General features: G+C 37.5%; 2 protein-coding genes across 2 annotated transcripts in view; one reads left to right on the top strand and one right to left on the bottom strand.

Moving 5' to 3' along the window:
• LOC134844094 (uncharacterized) overlaps positions 1–10,630 on the bottom strand; it is a 30,339-nt gene extending 19,709 nt beyond the window's left edge. Inside the window, exons 1-7 of the mRNA XM_063860569.1 lie at positions 10,482–10,630; positions 9,792–10,245; positions 9,152–9,531; positions 8,473–8,935; positions 7,994–8,195; positions 7,487–7,731; positions 7,074–7,245 (exon numbers count right to left, since the gene is read on the bottom strand). Of these exons, the coding sequence (XP_063716639.1) occupies positions 7,074–7,245; positions 7,487–7,731; positions 7,994–8,195; positions 8,473–8,935; positions 9,152–9,531; positions 9,792–10,245; positions 10,482–10,626 (2,061 nt within the window). The 5' untranslated portion in view covers positions 10,627–10,630. The remainder of the gene's footprint in view (positions 1–7,073; positions 7,246–7,486; positions 7,732–7,993; positions 8,196–8,472; positions 8,936–9,151; positions 9,532–9,791; positions 10,246–10,481) is intronic.
• Positions 1–11,783, top strand: part of LOC134843552 (cilia- and flagella-associated protein 65-like) — a 340,046-nt gene that overhangs the window by 75,367 nt on the left and 252,896 nt on the right. The gene's annotated exons all lie outside the window — the stretch shown is intronic.

The raw sequence follows: 11,783 nt of genomic DNA, 5'->3' as shown, positions 1-11,783 counted from the left end.
ATAACGAATTATGTCCAAGTAGATAAACATCATTTGGGTTCCAGCAGAGATATCAACAGGGTAGTCGGAGATGAGGTTTTGTGACGTGAGAGTGCTATGGATATGACTGGATTCTTTGTAGCCGATATGGTAACCAGTTCCATCTCTTAAGCCTTTGAAACCTAAGATACTAGGAATTTGTGGACTTTCAAAGGTAATGCCTTCCCAATAATGCATCCACAATGAAAGATGTTTGGTAATGGGGTCGATGCTATAACTGATATTATCAAGATCAATCTTCCGATTGATTTCGTTGAATATTTTCTCGATTTCGTCATAAACACCCTTTGTTATTTCACCTTTTTCTCCATCATATGGTCTGGATATTTTTTTTGCCACTTTAAGGCTTGCTTTAACTTTGTCTTTTTTGTAGTACACTAGTTTGGTATCCGTAACATTGTTAATATGAGTGGGAAACGTTATTTCTGTCAATGCAACTCTCCATTCACCTTGTAGATCGATATTTTCGCTTAGCAGATTTTTAAAGCTCGCTAGCGAGTTGTCATTGAAAATATTCATTGAGGCTGATGACACTAGTGTAATGGTAAATGAATTTTTTTCGCCTATAAAGTTGTCAGACATTGTTTAGTTTGATCCTTCCTTCCTTTTCCAAGACCCTGATTAGTTCAGGCTCATAAAATTTACCCTCTATTGGTTCCTTATCAGCGTCGATGAGGTTATAAGTTGGTGGGTTTCTTGTTGGGATGTCAAAGATTTCAAAAACTTCGTCAGTGAATGATTGTTTGTATCCTTTTCGAAACGGAAGGTCAATTTTTGCTATTCTAACAAAATCACCAACGTAGAGCTTTGGTCGGCGTACTAGTTTCTGCGATTGTTCCACTCTTAATGAAATGAGACGTGGAACGTCCTTTTTGGTAACTTCATTCGGGGCTATTTTGGTAACGCGGTTTGTTCTCGAGTTAATTGTGTTGACAAAATCTTGAAGCTTATCGATGTATGAGTAGGTCCATTTGTCCTCCAAATACTTATAAATCAAACCCTTTAGTGATCGAATGTTCCTCTCCGCGAAAGCGGATTTTTTTTCACTCTCTGTTGTATAAGTTTCGATGTCCTTTTCCTCACATAAAGTTTTGAATGACCCCTTGAACTCTGTGCCTTTATCTACCCAAACTTTTTTCGGCTGTTTTGTTTTTATCATATGTTTGAATGCTTCCGCAGTTGAGGTGGCATACTTTGATTTCAATGGTTGTACACGTAGAAAGCGCGACATGCAATCCACTGCAACCATAAGATATTTAATGTTTTTGTTGTAATCTGCAAGTTTATCAACATACGCCAGGTCAATTGACCATATTTCGTCTATGTCATAAACTATCACTTTGAGGCGTGGTGTTTTGCGACGAACTGTTCGATATTTTGTATATGCTGGCTCTGTATGTAAAAAACGTTTCACTTTACTTCGTGAAATTTTTGATTCCTCTTTACTGAAATTCTGTACACTGCCAAACAATGCTGGACCCTTACTTGTAAATTTAGTTTTCAATATTTTTTCTTCAGCTGGTGTAATCTTGTCATTTTTTGTTTGTTTTTGTCTTCTTCTTCTCTGTCGTTGCAGAATCTGAATCGTTATCGGGCGTTTCGTACGACTCGGAGTATTCCTCTTCTGCTGCACCTTCTACTTCTCGTTTGGTTTTTTGCGGTGACCGTTCTCTTTCACTGTCTGCAACAGTCTTTCTGGTTTTGCGTCTCTTACTGCTTTTTGAGGTGGCACTTCTTGACGTCGTCGACGACGACGACGAAGGTTTCTTCTCGGGAGAAAGGAGGAGGAGGGCTGTAGATTTCGAAGGGGAATTTGTGGAACGTCTGCTTCTTTGCTTCTGTTGAGCTTGTTCCGTATTCGTTGACTGAACCGCGACTTTGGCATACATGTTCATAACCAACCGTTCATCAAGTTTGAGTGACCTCAAAATCAGTATAAAAGCAGGGTTGTAAAGTTTTTTAGTTTGTTGTTGTATATCATACAGAAAAACTGATGCTTTAAGACCTGTTGGCACTTTATCAACGTAAATTTCTTCATTATCTTTATTTATTTTGACTCGTTCTGACTTTTTAATAACTTCAAGAACTTTTTTTGCTCGCTTAAATTTGTGTTCATCCATGAGCTGTAATTGTAACAGGATACGTTCTGTGGATAATGCCTCACTAAGCTCAACACTTTTTTCCATCTCGTTACCTTCATCATCATCATCATCACCATCATCATCATCATCATCATCATCATCGTCTTGAGAAGTGAGAGGGAGAGCTTGTTTTTGTGGATTGTTTTCTGCTTTGGCAACAATAGGTGGTTCAGGGGTTGGGGGAAAGACTGCTGGCGAAACAATAGCTGATGTTGTTGTTGTTCTTGCTGATTCATTTAGTGGTCTCAAACGGTTCAAATATGATAGTTGCGGTTTCTTGTGTTTAATTGAGTTGTCAAGCAAAATATTTGCTGCATGTGGTTGATCTCTGATGTACATATGCTTTGGAATTAGAACAAATTCTTCTGCTGCCATTTCTATGCAGTCAAATACTTGAAGCAAAAATAAAGTATTTGTCTGATTAGATAAAATCCTTGTTTGCTCAGTATAATAGCTCGTTTTTTTTCAGGACTCGTTTTCGGATTGATTAAAATTTTGTATGCTGTTTCGAATTTATTGAGGTTTGGGATACTGACAGGCACATTTCCGTTGACTACATTGAGCAAGCATTCACAAACAACTGATATGATTTGACTATTTGATGTTTTTTTTCTAATGAAGCCTCGTAGTTGAGTTGGGTTCAACTGCACCATGTGCTGCAGAAAAAATAACTTTTTCGCGTTCATTTGTGATGGGTGTCACTTCAGCTTTATCTAAAGGTAAATAGAAAATTGACGGACCAGGTGGTATTATGTTTGAACAGTATCTGAGACAGTCTGATGTTCGGGGATCTAAATGTATTAATAGATGTCCGAAGCTGTCCTTTGTAGCCAGTTCATACGATTGACGTAAGAATTTAGGTGCATTAAGTTGCCTTCCGAGATGATCAAGTTGCTGAATATCACGAGGTGATTTGAATAAAATGATGTGAGATGTGTTCAAATCAATAGTTCGGGACCATCGGCTTTGTTGGAATAAATTATGTTTAACATAAATAACATCTAAGCCCCTGTGTCTTCCTGCTGTTGCTAATTTAACGAATTCTTTATCATTGTATATTTCTTCGCATGAGTCATCAAACACTAACAGAATGTTTTCAATGTTTCTCAAACGATCGAATCCGTCAAATTTTACAAATTCAATATGAATTCTGCGAGCGTTTAACTCGTCCATCACTACAGGTTGAATATCTTTGTAAAAAAATAACACTCTTTCAAATTTGGGATAAAATGATTTTCCTGTCAATAGCTTGAAAATCAACTCTGTTTTTCCGGATCCTGACGGTCCTACAACTGCCATAAACAGTCTTGTCGACGTATCAATAATTTTATTCATATCCTTGGGTTTGGTAGCACGTACCCAACTAAACCAGACAATATTGAAAACCAAACTGACGTTTCTTCACAGCTTATTTGCGTCCAAGAAAGTTTATAGATGCAAAAAGTAAGTAAAATGAAAATTAAAATCACTTGAGACATAAAAACTACTTCTGATCTGGGGACTGTAACATCATTACAAAACTTCCAAGATTTTTGTTCAGTGTTTGTTTGATCATAAGCAAAATCTGTAACTATAGTAGCATCAGGCTCATCAATAGCTAATTCATTCATTCAGTTGTTCGATTTATATTTCTCTCTCTAACTGATTCTTTCTAACTCCTCTCTATCTATAACACTAGTTTCTTAATGAGAATGAAAAAATGTGTTCTTGTCATAAAATATGTATTATCTATACTTCAGAACAATAAAAAATCTCGTATCGAGTATAACTTCTAGAGTCATTAGTTATGTCATTGTCATTGTCATGCAGCATTTCCACAACATAATTGGCTGGCACATATTCAGTTTTTGCATGAAATACAACTTTCTTTACAGAGTTCTCTTTTACTAGTTTCTGAACTTCCTCAGGTAGGTCACTGCTTTGAAGATCCATTTGAACTCCAGGTTGACGTTTGGGCACTAAGACTAGCCTGGGAAGACATACTCCTCGTTTGTTGGCCAACATTTTGACTAAACTTGTGTCGTTGAAAATAGATGAATTGGTCAATCACTGGGAAAAAATTTCTTAAAATAGTCAATTCGTCTCCTGAGAGAGTAATTTGTCTTTTCCGCTGCACAACTTGACCTCGGCAATTGATTTGTTCTGTTCTGGTCAAAGTTACTTTGATATCACTCTCTGGTGTCATCCAAGCCAAGAACACTAAATTTGGAGATAGGTACGTCTCCGCTTTTGCTAGTCTTTCGTTGTTGCTCATTTGTCAGCCAATCAAAAAAAACCTTCGTTTTTTTCAGGGAACAGTGATTCCTAGAGTTATAATTAGGTTGTAAATGTCTATTGCAAGATGGATAATTCTTTAAATGTAAGTTTTCAATTCTCGGGCAACCCAATTCATCAAGATTCACAACTTCTCGATCCAAGTACTTTGCAAGGAGTTCAGCCTTCTCTTTTCCTTTGGCGTAAAATACAGCGTTAGGATTTCTCAAAACAAAACTTTGAATAATCTGATTTAGGTTTAAATATAAATAATCTCCGCTTTCCCAGTGAATTCCGTGCAAGTATTGTGTTAACCAGTTGTACGCTTTTTGTTCAGCTTTGGGTAGTGAGTTGAAAGGGACTGGAGGTAGAAAAATAAGAGAGTCACTATATTCAGAAGTCGTAATGGCTATTTCTTTAACTATAAAGGTACTTTTTTTATAGCGAAATCCTTCCAAATCTATGACGACTGATCGTTCGCTCAACATTGGTCTGGTTAGTTTGACGAATCAACAGAAAGTAATACCGCTCAAATGACCAATCAGACTGCTGTTACACTTCCAGGGTAACATATAGCAGTAAGTGGGACCCGTGTTGTAAACTTCGTCAACAAAACCTGCAGCGTCATGTAAAATTGCATGCAGACGTAATATTTTTGAATCTTTTAAATATTTGTCCAAGGAAGAGTCGTCTATGCCAATAAGACCTCCATATGGTCTAAGTTTAATAGCTACGTCATAATTTAATTCGTTTTCACTGGAAAAGAAAAACAGAGAACATGCAGCCAGAAAATAATTCCGACGGTCAGAATTTTCCGGATAGGTTTTTTTCACAGTCAAATAAATCTCATGAATGATTTACAAGTCTGTTGAGGTAACTCTACGTTTTTCCAATTTCATTTTTTTTCCAACACTCTTTGAACCTGCTGAATTTCAAAAAAGTGGAAATAAAAGTAATCGTTTAGATGCCAACAGCTGATATCTACAACTCGGTGATATACATTGAATTAGTCCATCAGCCTTTTTCATATATTTTTAACATTTTAGTAAACATAAATTTTCAGTCTGCGCTTTATCTTTTCTTACAATCAGCTAGTGACAAAGTCAAACAAGAAGACAAATCTATTCAATTTCAAAAGTAGTATTCGACAAATCAAATGTTTTTACCAGTTTTTGTTTCCAAATCAAACTCAAAATTTCTAAACTGGTTGAAAATAACACGCAGCTAAAAGTACAATTTATTCTGTCTGTGTTTTCGTGATAAGCGTATTTTAAACTCGGGGAAAATTTAGAGAAAGTTTAGCACAATTCACCTTCCGAAACCTACTGTTCCAAAATTTTTTATTTGATGAACAATTTCATGTGATTTAAAATGTTAATTTGCTTGTTTTAGATGCCATCATACCTCGAAACAGTAAAAATCCCTTTCGGCGGTTTAGAGCTGATTAACATTCCTGTGGAGGAAATTCACGTCAGATATAAGGCTGGGCCCGATCCTGAGGTGTTAGTGGTGAAGGAGCTCTGGGTCAAGCCACGCCAGTGGGCCAAGGGGAAACCCCTTCCCCGGACTTACGTCCCTGGGTCGCCCGAGTGGGAACTCCTCTCTGAGCAACTCAGGGACGTGGTCGCCCTCGGGGGTTGGATTGCCTACAGGGCTTCTGATCTGCTGGTGCTGATGGACAGCCCAGCCGCCTCTATTTATTCTTACCTCTTCCAATAAAGAAGAGGTTTTTTTTTCTTTTTTACCAAATTTTATTTTTTTAGTCCCCTTCCTCAACATCCCCCTTTCTTTATTATTTGTTTATTATTATTATTAATATTACCACCAATCCTTCGACGAGCTCAACTTTCGGGTAAGTCATTCTTATTTTGTTCAAATAGATCATTCATTTTGCCCAAATAGAGGTGGTGGCCGCCGCACTTGACGAATTTCCTTTCTTCGAGATTCAGCAATAAAACATGCATTTTTGAAGGAAATCGTTCACCGCAGCCAACAGTTAAGCTACGCTGCCAAAATATTGGCTTTCCTATATACCATAAAGTTTGGTTGCATAAAATAGGTATATAACGTCATTTTACATGTAAACAAGCCAATACCCCCAAACTTTAGAAGGGAAAACATGCACCAACCAAAACTTAATTCCTTTCCCGTTTCCATAAAGTGGCTGGAAAATTACCAATTTTAACCCCCCTTAAAACATGCGTGCCTGAAAAAGTAGGGGCTTTAACCCCTTTGGGGGTTAAAAGTGGTAAGTACAACGGCACACTGAATTTTGGGGGGGGGGGGGGGGTTAAAAGTCGTCATTTTCCTAGCCACTTTTACTATACTACTGAAATAAGAAAAGAATTACGTTTTTTGTGACATTTACACTTTTGCTGTTCGATAGTGGAGTCTACCTTCCGTTTAACAAAAGAAATGAACTGAGTCAACCGCAAAAAAAAAAAGAAATTTTGAGCCTGAACAAAATTTTAAATTTTCCTGAAAAAAAAACGAAAAAAAAAAATCACCACGACCTATAAAAGAGCTGAAATACGCCCTTCAACTCATAAAAACTCTTTAGCAAAACATTTTATCTTTTGCGGATTAAGACAAATAAATCAAAAACTAAAAAAACTCAAACTTTTCAAGAAAAATGAAAACCTTGAGACTGAACATATGCAGTGTCTCTACGCAGAGAGCTTTGTGGTATTCAGTCTGCATAACTAGTTCGCCCACTCCTAGTTTGCCACAAGCTGTGCTGCCCATCATGTACAGATTGCCTCCAGCTGTGATCACTCCCAGATGGTCCGAGGACGCACACAATCTTCGTTTCCTAATATTAAAGCATAAAACATACTCGCATTTCATCGAGTTATAAAAAAAATAAGCGGCAAGACATCAACAGAAGGCCTATAAAAATCAACAGAATTAATCACGTTTTCCTAACGTATTTGAAACATATTTTTGTTTAAACGAAAATCGTACTTGATACGTCTTGTTTGAAACGTAAATATCCAAATTTTGCATCGTAATGATTCTCAAAATGTGGCACTCACGTCTAGGTAATATCTTACATCGGTTTCTGAACAGGCGCAACAAAATCCAGAGTGGCCGATCTGGAAGCCTGTCTCCCTTTCGCCCCATTAGCTGAATCTAGGAAATCTTCATTGCCCAGTGCAGGCGACACATGATGCAAGTACTCTGATCTGAACTCAACCTCACTTGACCCCTCTTCTGTCGATGACTGTCTCAGCTGTCGCATCATGAGGAGTGCTTTGATGAAGACTCCACAAGCATCTTTTATGAGATCCGCTTGAACCTGAAAACTTTCTACACTTCATCTTTTTTTCAGCTGTAACTTAACATTACAGAGCCTTCAGGCGGGTACGTTTCCGCAGAAATTCTTCGAGTAAATAGTTCAAAATTTTCAAGCAATCATCAATATTGGTTTTAAGACTCTCCGCTTTCTTCACTTGAATGGTTAAAGTAGTATAGCGAGAGCCACGTGGAACAGCAAAGTATTTCACATAATCTAGTTCCTCGGTAAAAAATTATGTAATAAATAATTCCTGATTTCTAGCCTTTTTCTGCCACATGTCCTTGTCGATAGACTGGTGGCTTCCGCTCATGATCCCGCCACCCGCAGTAGACATGAGTGTCTCCTCCACAGTCGCCATCTCATTCATAGTCGCATCCAAGTCCACATAATGTTTGTTAGTCTTGGCTAGCTCTCCTATAGCCAGTATCGTGTCCTCTCTGCTAGGGTTGAACAATGTCGCTATTCTAAAAAAAAGAAGAACTAAGATGCACTCTAGACAGAAATCTGCCTAGTTTTTTAAAAGAGTTTCAGCTTGAACAGAATGAATTGCTCAAACCTCAAACTTAAGTTTTGAGCAAACAAGAGGCTGCTTCTATGTAGAATCTTGAAAAAGCGGCTTTTTTAAAGTGACACCAATCACAATCACTCCGGAAACCTTATATTTTGCAATGAACAGATAGTGTTACATTTAGAACGTTTTATCTTTGAAACCTTCCGAAGCCCAAAAACATCACAACCCACCTGAAACAGTCGTAATAACACACCGCGTCCTGGTGCATTCCAGCCAACACGTGATTTCTACACGCAAGAGCCAACTTCACATTAGATCCTATAGCTTCGAGCAGCAAAGACAGCGTTAACTGATTCAGAAACAGACCGTCGTCATAATTCAAATAGTCTTCAATTAGTCCGTTAATCGCAAAAGCCGAAACGCATTCTTGAGACACCGAAAGGCCGTCATGATTGGCCAGCATGCTTAGACTTAAATCGACGAGACCACGTTGTGACGCCACTTGGCCGAAAAGAGAATACATTTCATTTTCGAGCAGAAGCCGCAGAACTATTTCTTCTGTGTAGTTGAAATTGTCGCGCAGGATGTCGGAGAGTTCGGCCGTGTATTCGGAGGCCTTGATCGCTGAGACGGTGACAATCTGTTGAATGTAGCAGTTGATTATGATTTCAGCGAACAATTTCGACTCCTTTTCTAAATTAAAAAAAAAACTTTTTTGATACAAGCAAGACGCTTTTTTAATTTCAATAAATAGTTTTAATTTTCAGCGTAAACCTACATAATAACTTTAATGGAAACTATTGCTGTTTTATGTTTTAAGTACTCGAGATCTTATAAGAAAAATTTAGCCCTGAGAAACTCTCAACTATGACCAGAGTTCATAGGCGAAAGCCAGAAATTAGATTTCACCTGGATACTCATCGTCCAAAAACAGCTGCCTAAAATAGTCGAAAGTCGCATCCAGAGCTCCATGTTCCCAAAACATATCCATTTGCATGAAAAGAGGTGTATCTGCAGTCGCGAAAACCCTCAACGCGTAATCATAATTGCGTCTCTTCACCATTTCAGCTGCTAGGAAATTACAAATCGGCTTCAAATTGTTCACGCGAAGAGCGATGCAAATGTCAATCATATCTTCTAGTTTCTGGTTGCATCCAAAGCGAAGTGCAATTTGTTCAGGCGTTTTGTCTTGGAAGATAACATGAACGGACTGATTTGTGACGATGAGAAATGTGCTTAGGGGGTCCACTTGGTCAGCTGGGTCGTTGCTTATAAGAGACGAACTGCGACTGAAAAACGCGAATACATTAATGCTGTATCTTAAGTTACTGATTGCAATTGACTTTTTTTACATCAAATCGCGAGTAGAGCATTAATTTCAGATCTTTATGATTTTCACTTCGATCGGCCAATAAAAATTTCGAACTCAATTTTTACCACCAACGCTTGGAAATCACCTAAATTCTAATGCATTACAAACCTAAACGGCGTACATAACTACACAGCACAAGTACGATATATAGCGAAAACTGAAACGGAGTTAACTAACTTCCTATCAGATTCTCCTATTTGCCACTGGAATCCCAATTGGTAAACATCCACCAAATTATCCCCGGGCGTCAATTTGATCACCTTCTTCAAAAGGGAACTCCTCTCATCGGAGCCCAGAAACTTCCGGAAATGGATCTCGATTTCACTTTCCGAATCATCATCATGATTGTTTTTTGTAAGTGGCATTAAACTCGAGCTGGTTGTTAGCTGAACTATTACAAAAAACTCCTGAACAAACAATTGTCTCACACTCCTGGTCGGAAGTTTCAACGAGCTATCAGAGAATTCCTGCTGAGTAAGAAGCTTCAGCGAGTGGCGTAAGCAATGATTAGGATCCAGGACAGTGGTGAAAAGACGCAGTTCTTGTTTTTTGAGAGCAGTGATTATTTTCGCCTTAGGTGCACCTGAATTGGCCCAGCGTAAATTGAATTCATCGAACTGTTGATAATATGCTGAAAAAAAAATTAAAGCCTCAGGGTAAAAAACAAGGAAATTCTGCTAACCAACAATGAGTTCGGTTAAAAAAGGAAATATGAAAAAGGAAAGAGTTATACCTTGAAGCTAAATTATTTAAAAAAACTAAATTGGGTGTTGGGCTAGAAGCAAAGATGGACAGCAAAACTCATTAAAGACAAGAAAATTGCTTTATAGGTTAGCCACTTGTAACTCTCTAATGATTCAAACTCACTTGGTTTGATAGAAATCAACTGCGCGACAGGTCCAGTTGCACTCTTCGAGGTAGACGAGTTCTTCTTCTTATTTTTGAATTTCGATCTCTTAGCTCGCACATCCACCTCTTTATTGGACCTAATGGTTCTGTATGATGCACTCATTGCCTCTACGCTACCTGCAACACAAATATTCATTCACAAACTGAGGCGAAGCCTAGCTACACATCACTGGCAATACAACACATATATTGCATGACATGGCAAGATTGCCAACTGCAGATATGATAAAAAAAAGAACAAAATGTCGCGTAAAATCCAAAATGCAAGAAAAAAAACCCCCCTAAAACAACTCACAAGAAAAAAAACTAATTCGCTCATCTAACGAGGCAATATGATGTCACCAAACCGAACAAATATTAACCAAAAAAAACTTTTAAGCCGTGTAAAAAAAACGAAAAAAAAACAACACATAAAAAACAAACTTCGAACAGAACGGGTATTTGAAATGCAACCATGCTCAAAATATCTCTGTTGGGAGACAAAATAACAGAAGAACAAAATTAGCTGATCAAATGATTCAATGATTTTGTATATATCCCGCTTTGATAACGCTGGCTAATCGCAACCGTAATAAAGCCAAAAGTAAGCAAAGAGACGGAGCGGAGCTAATCATCATTTGCTAAGCAAAAGTATAGGCCAATACTTCCATTTAACCAGAGGCGAAGCTGAGCTTCACGCCACTTGCGATATAAAAGTGAATGACTATGAAACATAGCCATCTGAGAGTTGGAAAAGAGCAATGAACGCAAGGAAATAGAAAAAAAACTTCAAATTTCGAATTTAAGGGAAAAAATATATGCCCTTAAAACTCTTAGAATTTCAAGAACAATTTATGATTGATGCTTTTTTTGATAAAAATAATCCAATTAGAGAAAAATGGATCAATAAATTTTTTAAATCCGCTGGGAAACCTGATTAATAAATTCCATTTTCGAAACTAGACGTCGATAACGTTTTTCGTGACCTTTGCATTTTTACTGTTCAATAGTGGCGTTTGCCTTCCGTTTAAGATAGAAAATAAACAGAATTTAACAAGAAATCCCATGTCAAACTGCAAAAAAATCAGAACTGAGCGTGAACAAATTTTCAGACTTTTTCGTAAAAAACACAAAAAATCACCAAGACCTATATAAGAGTACTCACTATGTTCATAACTTTATTCGAAGCAAATGAAATGAAAAATCAAAAATTGGAAAAAACCTTCAAAAAATTGTTCTTGTCAAACACAACAAAAACCGCAATAGAAGCTGAAAAAAATT

Source organism: Symsagittifera roscoffensis, chromosome 4 (genome assembly GCF_963678635.1).
Source record: "Symsagittifera roscoffensis chromosome 4, txSymRosc1.1, whole genome shotgun sequence".
Lineage (NCBI taxonomy): Eukaryota > Metazoa > Xenacoelomorpha > Acoela > Convolutidae > Symsagittifera > Symsagittifera roscoffensis.
The sequence above is the reverse complement of the archived record's forward strand: the minus strand, read 5'-3'. Positions and strand labels throughout refer to the sequence as shown.